At 35.3% G+C, this 18,794-nt stretch overlaps 1 protein-coding gene across 2 annotated transcripts; it reads right to left on the bottom strand.

Moving 5' to 3' along the window:
* Positions 1 to 207: 207 nt before the first annotated feature.
* On the bottom strand, positions 208 to 5,755 carry LOC113289972 (thiosulfate/3-mercaptopyruvate sulfurtransferase 1, mitochondrial-like). 2 transcript variants are annotated; one of them, XM_026539432.1, is made up of 12 exons: positions 5,501 to 5,755; positions 5,064 to 5,255; positions 4,908 to 4,967; positions 4,611 to 4,673; positions 4,258 to 4,382; positions 3,992 to 4,154; positions 3,508 to 3,567; positions 2,576 to 2,634; positions 1,890 to 1,971; positions 1,328 to 1,391; positions 1,123 to 1,190; positions 208 to 669 (listed from the first exon to the last, which is right to left on the bottom strand). In XM_026539432.1, the coding sequence occupies exons 1-12, from the start codon at positions 5,594 to 5,596 to the stop codon at positions 562 to 564; spliced, it is 1,140 nt and encodes a 379-aa protein (XP_026395217.1). In that variant the 5' UTR covers positions 5,597 to 5,755; the 3' UTR covers positions 208 to 561. The 2 variants fall into 2 exon arrangements, with proteins under 2 accessions (XP_026395217.1, XP_026395216.1); XM_026539431.1 differs by having other exon boundaries at positions 5,064 to 5,258; positions 5,501 to 5,754.
* Positions 5,756 to 18,794: the final 13,039 nt, after the last annotated feature.

Below are 18,794 nucleotides of genomic sequence, written 5' to 3'. Positions count from 1 at the left end.
CGGACATCTGACGCGTTGACTAAAAGGGTCGACTCAGATCCAGATGGCGAGTCAAGATGCGAAAATCACGTTAATTTACCTAATTCTTTCTTCACCTTGGTTTCACTCAGGCAGAAAGGGAGGTTGGATGCACAAGCTTGAAGATTCTTTATAAACCATCCCCTTCGGCTATGCAGTTCACAGTAAAAAGCATTGGGGAGAACTACCTCCAACATAATATCTGAAAACTATACAGAAAAGATTACAGACTGTTGCTTTTATTAAACAGTTGAATGGTACCAATTCCAACTGACAACTAAATTTCCAGAGAGAGCACCAATCTCGCACTAGTTTCTTTCCATGATTCCATTCTGATTACTCTTTCATACTTGTTCAAAACCCTTTAAGTTACAGGAGAAAACACTGGCAACACGAGAATATTGAGGGACAAAGTAAATGATATGGTTTCAAGTACACTGCCTTCTCCAAATTTCTTTTCTGAATCTTTATAATTGTAATTAAACATCATCACACTATGCATGTAAAACTGATCATCCAACCTTAATAAATATACGCCCAGTTTTAACTAGTAGCTGCAGTAGTAGAGACAGGTGTGTCAGGGTGAGCTCCCCATTCAGTCCATGAACCGTCATATACTGGAGCATCCGATTTCCCAAGTCGATGGAGACCCTGAAACACGGATATCAATTATTAGCCCACTCTTCCCAAATACTTAAATTATGTTGATAACCAGATTGTGCTAATATATAAGTAAGCAGTCCTATTTTAGATCTTGCTGATTTTTTGTCGCAACTGTGCTTGGCTCCCTTATGATGTAAGGGTGGTTCATTGGTGTCAACTTCAGTGTTGTTTTTTCTTTAAAAAAAGTAAATTCATGATCGAACAAAAAAATAAGGCCAACGGTATTCACTCTTCGTGCTTTATGTGAAGCCATACCTGCCTTCTCAATTTCTGAAATTCTTGAAAAGATGTCCCATATAAAAGAGGTGATATTTGGAGTATCAAAATAGCAACCTATTGTACGGTAGTTTCTGAGACTCATTTCCTAAATCTTAAATAATGTGCCAAGCGTGGCCTTCAATCTAGGTCTAGGTTGAACTTGTTAAATAAGAGAACACTCACCATAGCAAGAATGCAAGCTGTAACACCTGTTCCACAAGATGCAACCACGGGTGCGTCTAAAGTGATGCCTACAATGCAAGTAAAAACATAAACGATCAGTGGGCCCTTATACATAAAGAAAACACGAACTCTAAAATAATGGTTGTTCACCAAAGGTAAAAACACAAAGTAATGAACATGACTCATATACTTGGTTCTTCAGTACCTTCTCTTTCAAATCTTTTCTTAAGCTCCTCGGCAGGTAAGAGGCTCTGGGAACCGTCCAACATCTGAGCAAGGAATCATCAATATCAAGTTACTCACAAGATTCGTACATAATTTGACAGAACTTTCGAGTCTTTGTGTCTTAACCACAAGAACATACCAACAGATCTTAAAACTCAACCCTGTGTTGTGTATTTTGTAGCTTTTGCTACCAATATAATTTGAAAAACATAGGAATAAATTTTAATTCCGAGCATTAAGTAAACCTAAAAAAGATCCACTTGAGCTGAGTGGATGAGTGAACATCAATCCCCCCAGCCCTTACAAAAGCATATTTTTTGAATAAAACCACAATTGCAGTATTGGTGATAATATGGATAGTTTATAATACACTAACCAAGAATACAAAATGAAGAAAATCAGAAGAATAGTCGAAGAAACATAACAAGATAATTAACTTGTCAAACACAATTCAGAAGTTCATGTTCGATCAAACCGCTCTTAAAACATCAGCCAACTGTGCATAGGAAATTGTTATTAGTCCTTGTAAGCTGTAACTTTACCTGGCCAAAAGGAATACACTTGCTGCCTGGTACATGGCCACTTCTTACACCCTTCCGTGGCTCTGCTGCAACCCCATCAAACCTGCAACCATGTACAACATCTTCGTTAGACCAATAATAAATCCATATATCATATACATGTGGAAGCAACTCAGCGTAGATAGGAGATTCGTTGTATAAAAGATATCTTCTTTATACTTTAACTGGTAGACAATATAGCCACATTACAATGTAAAACGAAATGGAACCCTGTCTAGAGCCTTTAAGTTTCACTAATGGACTGTACTGGAGAGGTTTCAGCACTTCCCACTTTAGTTCCCTCCCTTAGGCTTTTCACTTTCTTTTTTCAAAGGCTACTTTGAAAGATGTTATGCTACAAGTCGGTTAAAATATCATAAGGGGACTGTGATTGTATTCTGACCAGCTGACAAAATAGAATGTTTAGAAGCATCGTAAACCTCAGGATAGAGCATTTACTTGATATATCCCACGAGGGGAAATTACTATATACTATTCGCCAAAATTACCCAAACCAGAGGGTTTTTACAATTGGTAACAAAACCGAATGCATATAAAACAAAATACAACATTAACTCAGTTCATTTTAAGGAATTTGCAATACATACGTATTGAGTAGAAAGTAAATAACATATTACTCATTCTCATGATACTAAGAAAATAAATACCTGGCTTTTGATCGAGCATCTACATGTTGGTATGCGTTGGTCTCAAGGTTCTTTTTAACCTGAAGATATTTGATCGGAAATGAGTGAACTGACAAATGTAAAAATGAAATTTTAATTACTTAAAGACGATCAAACTGGGCTTTTATGTAATCTGTTATTCTGTGATTTTCAAGCTAAGCTACTTATCTTCTATTTCTGCCAAGGAACAAGTTGAAGGTGGAAAGCCTACCAAAGTTGCTTAACATACTATCTTTTTCAGAGTGAAAATGATGGGGAAATGAAATAGAGTATGATAGGAATATGGGTAGACTCATGATAGAAACTCAATATAAGCATAAAAGTCATTCATAATAGATAATCAAAAGCTGCCTAATCTCTAGCACATAGAGCTCCTTATATAGATAACTCCCTAAACATAAGCGTGTTATCTAAGATAACTAGTAACTATCTTAAGCTCATAAAGCTGTAAGATAGATGCTTTAGATATTTCTAAGATTCAACAAAATGATAACAACAGGATACCTAGTTACTTGGACATACAAACAAATTGTTATTATAATTAATAACTATACACCAATCATACAAAAGAAATACTGATTTTATATTTCCTCCTGCATCGGAAAACAAGTGAACAGCTGATAATACTATTGAATAACTGGAATTGCACAAATATAAGTTCTCTAGTCAAATAATCTATTTTAAAGCAGAAATTAGCATTGGCGTTTCAAAAGCCACAGATTCAGCCTAAGAAGCATTTGTGTTTAGTAAGTACATTTAGTTCAATTCAACATTTGCATTGGCGTTTCAAGAGCCACAGATGCAGCCTAAGAAGCATTTGCCGCTACTGGTAATATAGAGGAAAACAGGAAATTGTATGACCTGATGTAAATACGAAACTTGAATAATCAGAATACATTAAGTTGAAACAAAACCTGTTCAAGCGTCCAAACAAGATGGGGCTGGAATTTGGTCTGAAACGTAACTGGAGCCACCTATAAAACAAGAAGTAAATTAGCGATTTCACGAAAGATACGTCATAACAAAAAGACGAGAACCAATGAATTGTGAAGAAGGTTAAGGTACACACTACCGTAACGGAACACTATGATGTCACCAAATATACCTTTACTAATAAAATTGCTCAAATGCTGGAGTATTTGCAGTTTGTCTATATTACAAAAAGTACAATAAAGAAAAACTGGCAAGTTGACAAATTAGCGCAACCTCGTAAATTTCTTAGCTGTTGTGATTTCTACTTTGTATATTAATTAAAAAACTGATCTTGAAAGAGGTTGACAGACTAGTATACACTTCAAATCATTATCCAAATCTGTCAGACAGATTCCACGTGATACACCAGACCAATAGATATTAAAAGTGTGTCAATGGTTCTAGCGTAAGAGTAGTTACACTTACTGTTTGCCCGTTATAGACTTTCTCTATTGCTTCACTTGCAGCACTAGCTTTGAGAATAGCATCTCCAGAGGCACTAGATTCCACATCAAATCCTGAAGCACGCCATTGAGGCAAGCCTCCATCTAACACCCACACTCTATCGTGTCCAAATACTCGAAACATCCTTGTCATCAGCATTAAGAAAGTTTAGAAATCGGTCAATGCCACTTAAACGACAAAATAAATAAGTTCCCAAGATGCTTGTTAAGCCAATCTTGGTTTCTCACCACCAAACACGGGCAGCACTGAAAATCCCCTTTCCATCATAAACAACCAATCCATATTTGTTCTCAATGCCAAGAGCTGAAACCGCAGCAGCAAAAGCTTCCTCGGATGGTAGCATGTGTGGTAACTGTTACAAATATACTCACGTTAAGAACATAATATGTTCCTCACCACTGTGAAAAGTAAAGCAGGACGAGTGTGCTGGATGAGCTACTCAGCCAATTATAAAATAATATTTGCAAAAGTTTCAGCCATGCTGAAATGCTCAGATCAATCATGGAAAAAAAGCACAAAATAAGATTGTATATTTGCATACTGCGTACATGAATTTGAAATACATAAAAGAGCATCTTACATTTGATTTTCGGTCTGAAATACCATCCACGTCAAAGAAAAGGGAACCGGGAATATGGGCAACCTGTATAAGATGCACAGACCAGCATTAAGACCAAATTTCAAACTTGAACTGGTGCTGCAACAGTCGCATGAAAGGCAGAACACAGCAATGGAGTGGTATGCAAGGTCTAATTCTGAGGTAGTTTAAGACAGTGAAACATCATATCTTGGACAAGAACTGGTCGATTTTAGACGCAAGTTACGTGACAAATAAATTTTGTTGACCCAAACTTAATAAATAAAATTATCACAGCACCTGAAATTCTTGAAATGGATTCCTCTGCTCATCTGGCATGTACCACGAAGCATCTAGCACCTAAACAAACAACAGGTCAACAAATAAGTAGATGAAACCAAGTAGCAATGATGACAGAAAAATAGGAGACATTAAAAGCTTCACTTTGGGCAATACCTTCACATCGGGCTCCCTTAGATTGGCGTGTAACCAATCAATAGATACAACAGGTTCATCGGTAGAAACGGATTGAGTTGCAAAAGTAGCCATTGTTCTACTACTCTTTGAAGAACCCACAGCAGAACGGATCAAATTAGAGGTTGTAAACACAAAACAGGAACTTCCACTCCGTCTTTGAAATGTGTTCTTCTGCTGTAAAAAAAAACAGAACACAAATATCATCCTCATAAGACGAAATCAAATAGCTTTGGCAGTAAAGATCGCATTTCTATTGAATGCGGTGATAAAAATAGATGAAATTTAACAACAATATAGAGAATTGCTATTTCACCACAAGATGAGCTTATAGTGATTGAAGAGAGCACCAAGTAAAATCACACCAATTCACACTGCTAAAACGAAACATGCAATCGAAGGGAAAGAATCCAACTTACATTGAGGAAAGAAGTAAGGATTTGGGGCTGCTTTTGTGAGCAAGTTTTTAGGGAACGAAGTCCAACGAGTGTTCTACTTAAAAGTGCTGATGCCATTTAACAATAATATAAGAGATGAAATCTGGAAATCACAGTCGCGGCATGAACATACCTCTACAGAGGCTACTCGCAGAAAAGAAGAAGATGAAGAGGGAAGTAGTAACAACAGTCGTAATTGAGAAAAAAGGGTTTTGTTTTGGGGGAGAGAATTTTGATCAAGTTTCCTTAAAAAGGTGGGGCCGTCGAGGTCGGAGGGACTATAGATTGGCCTACACCACATCCCTCTCTGTTTGGTTGGCGGTGTATAATCTGCGTGTCGTGCTTGGCCCTCTCTGTTTGGTTGGCGCCTTGGCGGTGTATAATCTGTGTGCGTCGTGCTGGTCTAAACCTATATCGGGCTGTATAAACATGTCAATATTAAAGGGACATAACGGAGCAAGAGATTTTTGACCATAAGCACGTAGACAGATGTGCAATTCAATAGTGCCATTAAGTCGATTTGATATTTTAGTTCCAATGATTTTGGTTTTATGAAGCTCATTTTGCAAATCAAAAATGCCTAAATGGGAAATATAATAGGTAAATTATGACAGGTTAATAGAAATTTTGTCACCTGATTAAATCTCTAGAGGTAAAGGTTATGTTGCTAGGTGATATCTAAGTCATTTAATGTTTTATCATCCAGCGGTCAAAAATCAACCCCTATAAATATTTGATTTCAATTATAATTCAACTCATACATTTCTTTACGCTTTTGTAATTTTATGTGATATGGATTCTGGTTTTAATATGGGTTAGTTCAAAAAGAACTAACATTTAGGCGAAAAACAAAAATAGGTGGACCGACAAATCGTGAATACGAAACTTCAAAAAATTCGTCTTTTTACGGATAAATTTTCAACGATTGGGACAAGCATAATATTCTTCCAGTGGACATTGAAACAATACAATTTAAAGAAATCGATGAAAAATATAATTAGTTTAATTAGTTTGATTTAAATGTAATTGTCAGTTATTTTAACTTAAGTGTAATTGTTCGTTTCAAATAAAATGTCCTTACTATTAGAGGCTTAGACTATGTTGCCCAGTCTTCTCTAAGTTGTGTAGCGGGTATATATATAATTTCAACCTCGTGTCAACTCACAGATTCTCTATTTGTACGTGGTTAACCAAGATCATTCTAGATTATCCATCGAATAACGAGTGAGTATCTTGATAATTTTTTAATCATTTCGAACAACTAATTTTTAAATTAATCATACTAGCTTATTATGTATTTGTATTCTCAAAAAACTATGACTCGTACCTAATTTTTTGAAGTCAACGACAAAGAATTTAGCCATGATGAATGTTATGAACTCTTCAAGAAAAGCGTGTAATATTTTGTATTATGAAAAATACAGAATGTCTAAAATTTAAAATGTGATTTTATTTATTTATTTTGGACATGTTGTTTATAGGAGTTACACAATTAGCTATGTACATGTTGTTGGGGATTTTATGTTAAGGAGATGTGCTTCCAGTTGACAAAGTGGCGAGAGAGTCACAAGGAAAACGGCGTGAGCAACTTCAATTATATTGTGTTGGTGAAAAAGAAAATTGTTTGTACCTAAAATTACTTTTAGACACTAAACACGATTTATTGGTGATGATCATGAAAAAGTAGGGTTTGAAGGAAAATTAAAGATATTTTATTGATAACAATTACAATGGTATTCTCTGGTTCGGCGAATGATGCCTACATCCACGGATGAATCCCCTTAGGGAGAGATATTTTATTGATAACAATTACAATGGTTTTCTTTCTCCCCTCACTCCCTTACTAAGATTAACATACCCTGTATTTATACAATTGTGCCCACTTGCATTGCAAGTAATCTGGATGCTCTAGAATCTTCTATTCGCATCGTGGATACCGGTTGGCCGAAACGAATCGGTGGAATGGGTCGCTAGGCATGGGCCAAAAAATGACTCTGCTAGTAAGGCTTAGGTTAGTTAATATTGGCACCCAAATATTAGGGTACAAACAAAAATACAAGAAAAACACTTGTGCATGGCGGTGGAATAATGATGTCTGGGTTTAAGATATTTTTACAGCACTGTCGTGATAAAGTTAAGTTATGCCCATTATGATGAGATGGAACGAGCGTTTATGTAATACTTCGAAAAACACCTTTTACAATTATAAGAAGAAAAGTAAAAGCCGTCATCCCACTTTTAAGCGGGGAATTTCTCATGAGAATTGTGTACAGTTGTTACACAACGGTCAACCATTACCTTGATCATGAGTACTTTGTGATTTCTCATGACGATTCATAGTCAAGCCTAGTTACTGACGACGAGTACTTTTGTGATTTCTCATGATAAAGTATATATAAATCATGAATACTCTTTGTTGATTGATTACGCTCCAGCTGAGCTTGATTTGAAATTTTTCGATTATATGCGTAAGATACTAGAACTGAATCTCAATCTTTCTATTAGAAAAATAGATGATAACTGATAAGATACATGAATGTCGAATTGTCTTTGGTTCTTCTCTTAAAAATGTCTTTTGTATACGTCCAAATATGTCTCTTAAGTTTCACCCAGTGACCATGTTAAGGTCAAGGGTTTTGATGCTACCAAGTTCAATGGTAAGTCTCATGCTGAGGAGAAGTCTCGGGGTAAACCATAAGAAGAGTAGTTTGTGATATATATCTTTTGGAATCACAAATTCTGAGACGAAGCGTTTTAATTTATGTCTCATGAGTACTTTGTTGGACTTGTTTTAAGGAAAAAAAAATTCAATACCTTGATTGGAACATATCTGAAGAAAATTAATATGAAAAGGCGGGGGTCAAACAACCATACCCAATATTTCGTTTGGCGATCTGTATGGACTAACTCCAATATAATTATGTGAGAATCGACTAGAGAGTCAGACTCAATCAAGGAAATAAATTCAAGAGCTTTATCTCTATTTCTAAATTTAAGTGCGCGGTTGATATAAGAAATAACTTGGACGGTATCAAAAACCAATGTTCAAGTGTCAATCAATTACTACTCAACAAACAAGGTCGGATTTCCCAATTGATTGAACTACGCACAACATGTGATATTTCAATTATATAAACAAATATAATGTGGAAAATAAATAACACGGACACCAGAAATTTTGTTAACGAGGAAACACGCAAATGTAGAAAAACCCCAGGACCTAGTCCATATTTGAACACCATAATGTATTAAGCCGCTACAAACACTAGCATACTACAAATTAACTTCGGACTGGAATGTAGTTGAGCCCTAACCAATCTCACACTAATCAAGGTACAGTCGCGTTTCCTTACGCCTCTGGATCCCAACAAGACTCTACGCACTTGATTCCCTTAGCTGATCTCACCCACATCTAAGAGTTTCTGCGACCCAAAGTCGAAGACTTATAAACAAATTTTTCTCACACATAAATGTCTATTGTGATAAATAAATTTGTCCCACAGAAATACATATGAAGTATTGTTTCGTCTTATGATAAATCAAGGTGCACAAGAACCAATTGATAATCCGGTCTTATGTTCCCGAAGAATAGCCTGGAAATATCAATCACCTCACAATAACTTAACTATATGGTAGTGGAACAAGTTATTGTGGAATCATAAAGAATGGGAGGAAGAGCTTTGTGATTACTTTTTATATCTTACCTATCGGAGGTAAATCCCGAGAAAATCTTCGAGAAGATAGTACTCAACACAATAGAACAAGTAAGATCATTATACGCAAGTACAGAGAAAATATTTGGATCTGGCTTCAGAATCACAATGAAGTCTTCAACTCGTTAATCTATAATAGTTTTAGGAAAAACCTAGGTTAAAGGAGAATCGCCGTAACTAGTATCACACATGAGGTGTGGGGATTAGGTTTCCCAGTTGCTAGAGTTCTCCTTTATATAGCCTTTCAAATCAGGGTTTTCTAAGTTAGCTTAGAAACAAGGCATTTCATATTCAATGTTAGGTGAAAATATGAATTAAGATACAAACTAAGTTTGCATGAAACCAAAGCAATATCTCTCCATCGTTAGGTGTCCTTATCTTGTCAGACAGAAATGAAATATACTTTCATTTAGATATGGGTAACCGTACCTAAACGTGTATACTGAGTTGGCTGATCAATCATACTTAACCAGAGTTAGTCATATGAACACTTTTGTCTTAACCGCATTCATCTAACACATCTAGATCAACTATGATCAATCATTAAAGATAATCAAATAAATATAACCATGTTTCATAGAGTTGTTCAATTGTTGACAATCACATAGAAGTATATATGATCCAATTGAAGAAAAATCAGATTGATTCGTAATGTACAAAGTACAAGAATCAGTTCATGAACATTAAGCATTGCATTCCTTATTTCATAACTGTATTTTTTTATGAGTATGAGAACATACTTATCCGATTTTAGAACTTTATCCACTCATTTTGCAAACGGATACGCAAACTAAAGTTCCGGACTTTGGTCTTGTCCAACAGTTTGCAAACGGGTACGCAAACTGTCATCCCGGACCTAACTCATGTAGAACTGTTCACATACTGGTATGCAAACTTGGTTTCCGGACCTGAATCATACCAACACAGTTTGTACGCTAAGTACGCATACTGTGATGTTTTTCCAGACAAGGGTTTTAGTTCTAAACTCACAGTTCAATCATTGAAACATTCTTAGAAGACGATAATGGATGTCCCCCACAAACCATTAGCTTATAAGCAATTTTCAAGTGATCGAGTGATCAATACGAAACTTTTAGTCGACATCAAATGATTGTCTCACACAAATCATGTAAGATGTTTCAAAGCAATTTACACATGATCATCCTTTGACTTATTATTTAGTTTCCAACAAATAATTTGTTTCCAACTAAACTCGTCAAGAATAATGATGAATGTAGCTAAAGAAAAAAGCTACCAACACATATTTTGAGAAATAGATAAGCGAGTTATATTCAGCTCAAAATAACAAATGTGTATGATATGAAAGTTTATATCACTATACGACTTTTGTCTCAATAGAAGATAGAATAAAATAGAATAGACTTCTGAGTGATAAATAAGTTTTAGTCTCCACATACCTTTTGTTGATGAAGTTCCTCTAAGTTCTTCAATAGATCTTCGTCTTCAGTTGTAAGCGCCGTGAAGTCTAAATCTCAAGTACACAATCTATCCTAGTCTGAAACTCCTATAAGTAGACTAGAAATCAAGACTATATTTTTGATCAACTAAACTTGACAAACAAGCTTGAGATAACAACGCTTGCGAGTTCGACCGAGCAGTGCTCTAAAAATCTCCCACTTTGTAAATTTAGTGACAAAACTATCAATACATATGGATTACAAAATTAATAAACTTTGTAGCTTCTCATCCATCATGCTTGATTTTCTTGGTTCTTCAACATTCCTTGAAATCTTCGCCACTCCAAGTACTCAAGTGATTCTGAATGCGTTCGACTCAGCGTCATTGTCGTTGAAGATCTGTAGCCATAACAATACGAAAACAGTTGTTCTCAAATATTTTTATAAAGTATCATAGTATTATTACACAACATCAAAGTCCAATTGCATTACAACTTTGACAATAATACTATGGTGATATGTATCACTCCCCCTTAGTCAGTACTTCATCCCACAATGAAAACCACTTCCCCTTACATAATGATCCGTAAACCATATGTATGTAGTGTGAACTACAAAATAATTCTCCCCCTTTTTTTCAATATAAATTGGCAAAGGTACGAAAACTACGGGATCATAATGAAATTATCATAGAGATACTTCATGACTAAAAGAGAACATATCAAACTTTGTTTCGATGATTTCACATAGTCGAAACTTGGTGTATTCACCAAAGAGTTAATAAAGATACAAGATAACTCTTACAATATTCCACAGCCGCACTCCTCACAAAGATTTGACAATTAAGCACAAGTTCAATTAAGAACTCTCCCCCATAAAATGTCATTCCCGAAAGAACAACAAGAGCGACCTTACTTTTACAAGAAAATAAGTATTTCTTTGGACGTTAACAAATTACATGAAACATGAATTTGTATCCAAAAAACTCGAATAAATTAATCCACAAGAGACCTTATTGATTAATTCAATCATAAAGGCTCAACATAAGAAAACTTACGGAGCCATACAGTACTTTCACATAAAAATGGATCAGGGAAAGATCAATACTGCGGAGTATTCAAAAGTTCATTTTATTTTCCATCAATATTTGCGTAATAATAGACTTAACTTTTGACATATATGAGATAATCATAGTTCACGAACGTAAACACACATATCCCATGAAATATTTTTGCAATATATAAAACCAATAAGGATTAATACTGCAAAATCATATTCCTAATAACTTAGAATTTAAATAAATAAATCTAAAACATTGCAAGATGTAAATCGTTGGCAATAGCTATGTGTAATCACAATATTTCTATTCCAAACCCTAGTTATCCTTCTTAAACGCAAGAATAAATTATCATAAGAAGTTTCCTAGACAACAAAAGAAAGAGACAAATTTGTAAGAAACAAATTTGTAAAGAACATACAAGATGATTTGTCCTTAGAAAGTAAAGTCAATCTTTTTCGCACGGATTTACACCAAGAATAGCTACCAAAGGTGTATAAAAATATTTTTTTAACAAAGAAGAAAATACAAAGTCATTAACGACCATGCACCGAAGTTCACATAAGAGGATTGTGAACATTCAAGAATCTCAGAGTAATGCGTACGACTGCCAATTCTTGAACTTTCTTCTTTGTGATTCACCAACAACATTCTTAACAAATCTACAAATGATCTTAAAATATAAGTACTCCGATAATCCAAGTGACCAAGCCCAAGAGAAGTGGTACAAGTGCAACAAAACGGAGCAAAAACACTCAAAAACAAGAGACGCAACAAAGACCAATCTTAACTCATCCAAATTCAATATTTCACATTACCGTTTTTGAATAGAATTCAAAGAGGAATAGAATGCAAAAAGAATGAGGTTATTCTGAGTTCGGACGAAGAAGTTACAGCCAAATTAAGTTTACCGAATATCGACGTCTACAAGTCAGTTTGCAAACGGACCTGAAGTTGTTTGCATACCAGTATGCGAACTGAAATCCCGGGATTTTAAATTTAAATGATGGTATGCATACCTGGTATGTGTACCATGAAGGCCAAACATCCCGAACTACTATTTTCAAACCTAAACATTTAAGAACCTTAAACACAAATCAAGTTAGGTAGACGTGAACAATACACAAGGTACATAGATCACTATATGTACTTTATGAAAATAATAAAATCATAAATCTTGAACAAGTTTAGATACATACCTTTTAGAAGAATCCAATCGAATTCCATACCGTTACCAAAAATTCTAAATCTTATCCAACATAATATGTGTGCCCCAATTCTTGTGTTTCCCTCGCCGTATACATAACATGGCATTTCTTGGTGAGGATGCACTTTCAAGACAATCAAATTGTGTTGAGGTGAACAGTGTCTTGCTCACCACATGTGACAAAAACTGTATTTTCCGTAACCATGGATTTTTCACAATCTATAGTTTTTGGATTATTTCGTTTCTTCTTCCGCCGACTCTTGTCTTCCACTTTTGAATTATTATGAAAGAGATCACTTTTAGAACCTTTCATATTCAAATTCATTTTTCCGAAGAATCTTTTAACTTTCAACATCATGGATACTGCTTTCTCCATAGCCATGGAATTTTCTTGGAAATCATTATTTTTTATACTCAAAGCACCATTGACTTTCTTTGGTACCCACTTATGAGTGCATTTAGGAACAAACAGAACTGTCTTCCCATTACTCTCTTCTAGATTTCTCGAAAGAGAATTGGATTGACTATTCTTTTGCAAGTTAGTTTTTCTCCACTTGGGAGCATCGGATCTCATCTTCGTCTTTACAAATTTATCCTTTTGATAATCATTACGATTGTGAAAAGGCTTTGTATGACGTTGTAGAAAAATCTAGATGTATTACAACACTGATTCGTTTGCCTAAAGGTTGGATAGTTACAACTTGTAATGTTAAGGGGATTAGCCTTAACATATGATCTTGGTTTCACAACTTCTTGTGATTCCCAAACAAGAACATCATGAAGTTTCTCATTCCTTATACGAAAACGACATCTCCTTTCCAGGTGACCTTTATTTCCACAATAATGGCAAATATAAGGAATATTCTTACCCAGATTTGTATGTGCGCTGGTTTTGGAGGTTGATATACTTTGCTCTTTCGAACCTTAACTGTCGGTGAAGGTATTTCACTTTTTTCATCAATGGAAACCTTTTGTTGAGAAGAATAAATAGCCTTGAAAATTTTTACCTCTTTGCTAGTACTTGGAGCATCTATTCCCTTATAGCCCAATCCTCGTGTATCACGATGATTTTTACTTGCTCCTAGCATTGTGGTTAATTTGTTTGAACTAGTATTGAACTTTTTCAAGTCCTCTTCCAACATCTTAATTTTATCAAGAGAAGCAGTTAATTCAGCCTCAAGTTGCTTTTCTCTGTCTTTAAAACAACCTTGTTGAGAGTTAATCCTTGTTTCAAATTCTGCAAGTTTTTCTTCCAACAAGAAGTATTTTTGATAAACATTATCACATTCAAGTGACTTTCTACTCAGGTTTTCCTCAGAATCTTTGAGGATAGATTCGCAAGAGCGATACGAAACATAAATACCTCCGTAAATGCTTTTCAATTTCTTGTTTTTTCTACAGAGAAGAGTCAGAAGAGGTGTGACATGAGAAGTTTTCATCTTCTTATTTTCCAACGAGTTCAATAGCTTAAAATACTCTGAGACTTCCTCTCAACATCTCTATCAATATCTGAATCACTTTCATCAGAAAGTTCATCCAACTGTTCTTCTAGGTGTGTTTCCCAATCAATAGTTTTTACATCAAGAGAATGTTTAGATATTGACTTAGATGTGATAGTTCTCTCAGGTGAATCCAAGATTTCATAATCATCTGGTAATTTCTGAACTGGTATGTTATTAGATATAGACTCGTCCATAATAAACAGATTGCTTCAAACACAGACTTATGAGGTCTTAGCGTGATAGCCTGCTCTGATACCAATTGAAAAGGTAGGGGTCAAACAACCACATCCAATATTTTGTTCAGCAATCAGTATGAACTAACTCCAATATAATTCTGTAAGAATCAACTAGACAGTCAGACTCAATACAATCTGCAATCGAACATATATGAATCTGTGAGCCGGATTGATACAAGAAATAACTTGAACAGCATCAAAAATCAATGTTCAAGTGTTAATCAATTACTACCCAACAAACAAGGTCGGATTTCCCAATTGATTGAACTACGCACAACCTGTGAAATTTCAATTATATAAACAAATATAATGCGGAAAAGAAATAACAAAGGCACCAGAAATTTTGTTAACGAGGAAACCGGAAATGCAGAAAACCCCCGGGACCTAGTCTAGATTTGAACACCACACTGTATTAAGCCGCTACAGACACTATCCTATTACAAATTAACTTCAGACTGAAATGTAGTTGAGCCCTAACCAATCTCACACTGATCAAGGTACAATCGCGTTCCTTAAGCCTCTGAATCCCAACAGGACTCTAAGCACCTGAATCCCTTAGCTAATCTCACCCACAACTAAAACTTGCTACGACCCAAAATCGAAGACATATAAACAAATACGTCTCCCACAGAAATGTCTATTCTGATAGATAAATAAAGGTTCACATGAACCAATTGATAATTCAGTCTTATATTCCCGAAGAACAGCCTGGAAATATCAATCACCTCACAATAACTTAACTATATGGTAGTAGAATAAGTTATTGACAAATCACAAAGAATGAGACGAATAGCTTTGTGATTACTTTATATATCTTATCTATCGGAGATAAATCTTGAGAAAATCTTAATTGAAGATAGTACTCAACACGATAGAACGAGTAAGATCATAATACGTAACTACAGAGAAAATAGTTGGATCTGGCTTCAGAATCCCAATGAAGTATTCAAGTTGTTAACCTATAATAGTTTTAGGAAAAACTTAGGTTAAAGGAGAATCGACTCTAGACTCAACTAGTATCACACATGAGGTGTGAGGATTATGTTTCCCAGTTGCTAGAGTTTTCCTTTATATAGCCTTTCAAATCAGGGTTTGCTAAGTTATCTTAGAAACAAAGTATTCCATAACTAACGTTAGATGAAAATATGATTTAAGATACAAGCTAAGTTTTCTTGAAACCAAAGCAATATCTCTCCACCGTTAGATGGTGAAAAGACGAGGGTACCCAAATATACCTCAATCTAAAACTTTTCCACCTATAAGTCCTTTCTCCGAAATTGATTGTCTATGGACTGAGTCGAGACAATACAACAAATCGGTTCACACTTTGTGTGATCATTTATGGATACGAGATCGAGACAATACAACAACGAAGTATGTTTACTTGATAAAAGGTTCAGACTTAAGCAAACATAATAGGATTACTTATGAAGTAATAGGAATTAAAGTTTGTGTAATTTACTTTAAATTGTAATAACAACAATTATAATTGCGAAAAATAAAAGTAAATGACACAACAAGATTTTGTTAACGAGGAAACCGCAAATGCAGAAAAACCCCTGGACCTTGTCCGGAATTGAATACTCTCGAAATTAAGCCGCTATATAAAATCAAACCAACTTCGTGTAGTTGAGACCAAGCAACTAAACTTATAGTTCACCTAGTTCCGTCTGTATTCACATGCCTCCGACCTGTAATAAGTCATGTACTTGGTATTAGAGCATTGCTCGGTCGAACTCGCATGCGTTGCTATCTCAAGCATGTTTGTCAATATTAGTGATCAAAACTATATGTCTTTATTTCTAGTTTACTTATGACTAAGTCTCGGTCTAGGATAGTCAAGTGTAGTTGAAGCTCCAGACTCCATGGCTATCATCTTACGAAGACGAAGGACTACTCGAGAAACCAGTGGAACTTCATCCGACTAAAAGGTATGTGGAGACTTGAACTTATCTATCACTCAAAAGTCTATTTTATCTCCTATTCTTGAGACAAAGTCGTATAAGTATGATAGTTTTCATACATACACATTTTCTATTTCGAGTCGAGTTTAGTCGCCTATCTTTTTCTCAAAATATGTGTTGTTAAGATTTCGCTTTAACCATTGTCATCTTTACCCGTGACGAAAGTCATGATGACATTTCAATCTTGAAAATAGCTTTGATGACGATAGTCGTGAATAACAATTATTATAACATTATAGATGAATGTTTCAATGACTGAAATGTAGAGTTGAGATTACCATCTATAGATATAACCATATATAGTGTGTTCGCACATTAGTGTATAAATCCATGCGCCGGAAGCCAAGTGCGTGCATATGTGTGCATGCGGTATTGATGAAGGAGACAGGTTGAGTACGCGTACCCATGGAAGTTCTCATACCGAAAATTTCTGCTGGATTTTGTAAGTTTGCAAACTAGTAAACCAGTCACCTTAGGTACGCGTACCCGTACACACGGAAGTTTTCGAACCAAAAATTTATGTTAAGTTTGTAAACTCAAATTCGGTAGCTAAGGTACGCATACCCGTACGCATACTCAAACTGGTGATATCTCAAATCGGTAGTTCATGAACTTAAAACAATAAATTATAAGGAATGAAATCTTTACAAACCGTGGATATATTGTTCAGAATTGATTCAAGTGGATCAAACCGATTTTGTTTCAAATGTTTCAATGAATAAAGACCTAAGCAAAGAACAACTCTTCAACTAGTTCTTATGAGTCATTTGAACTAGTTATGAGAAAGATGAATACGGTTAGTATGAAAGTGCTCATATGTCTAACTATTGGTTAACTATTTATGAACCAACTAAGTGTACACGTTTAGGTACGGTTACTCAAACCTAAATGAATGCATTTCATTTGTTTGTGTGACAAGCTAAGTTTCGATCTAACGGTTGAAAGATATTAGCTTGGTTGAATCAGGTTTTTCATCTAACGGTAAATATTGAATGCTTTGTTACCAAGGTAACTTAGATTGCAAACCCTGATTTGAAAACTATATAAAGGAGATATCTAGCATCTGGAAAAACTAATCCCCACACCTCCTGTGTAATACTAGTTGGTTTGATAGAGTCGATTCTCCTTTAACCTTAGGTTTTTTCTCGAGACCCTGTAGGTTAACAACTGAAAGACTTCATTGGGATTGTGAAGACATACAAAACTACTTTTCTTGTAGTTGAGCGATCTGATCTTGCAATTTTATAACGTACAAGTTCAATTGAATAATTGGCTTGAGATTATATCTCCGACATGGCAAGATAAAAAGAAATCACAAACATCTTCGTCTCATCGTTTGTGATTCCACAATATCTAGTTTCTCTACCGTACGATTTAGATTATTGTGAGGTGATTGATAATACTAGGCTGTTCTTCGGTAATATAAATCCGGTTTATCAATTAGTTCCTATTCACCTTGTGTTGATGGTGGTTTTTAGTTCAGATCTAAATTGTAAAACCAGTATTTAATGTGTTGTCACCCTGCAAGGGGTTGAAAAGTGACGAGTGCAGAAAACCTCCTCGCTCATTGAGCAATTCAATATATATGAAATTCACTCAGAATGGTGCACGTAGTAGCAATCCCAAATATTCTGTGGTTTCTATTTTATACCAGCTGTTTGAGGGTGAAATCTGTTTCTGCTCGTTATTGGTAAATTTGGGTGTGTGGATGAGAAACGAATCTAAACCCTAAACAATGCACTGCACGGGAGTACTTTTGATTCAAGAGATCAATCTGTACAATCCTGGCCTAAACCAAGAAATGGTCGTTCCAGGCTTGCTTCGGTCACAAAGTGAAGGAGAAGGGTTGGTCTTAGGGAGGGAAGCGAAGAGAGTGTTGAGACCATAATGGTTAATTCTGAAGATGTGGCTTGTTTTATGACTTGTATCAGAAAGTGGAACTGGCTTGCAGAGTGAAAATCTATCAGTTCTTGGTGATTTCTGGATACTATGTTGTTTCCGACCAAAAACTTTTTGTTGTTTTTTGGTGTAAATAGGTGAAGCCTATTTAATCAAGTCATATTGAAACGTACCATGGTCTCGTGGGAAGTGGAAACGATTGAGTGGTGGAAGAATGGAGTAACGTGTAACCGTCAGACATTATGCTTCCATGATGCAGGAAGTGGATCCGTTTACAATG

The sequence above is a fragment of the Papaver somniferum genome, chromosome 6 (assembly GCF_003573695.1).
Source record: "Papaver somniferum cultivar HN1 chromosome 6, ASM357369v1, whole genome shotgun sequence".
NCBI classification, from domain to species: domain Eukaryota; kingdom Viridiplantae; phylum Streptophyta; class Magnoliopsida; order Ranunculales; family Papaveraceae; genus Papaver; species Papaver somniferum.
This window is presented reverse-complemented; position numbering and strand designations above follow the sequence as displayed.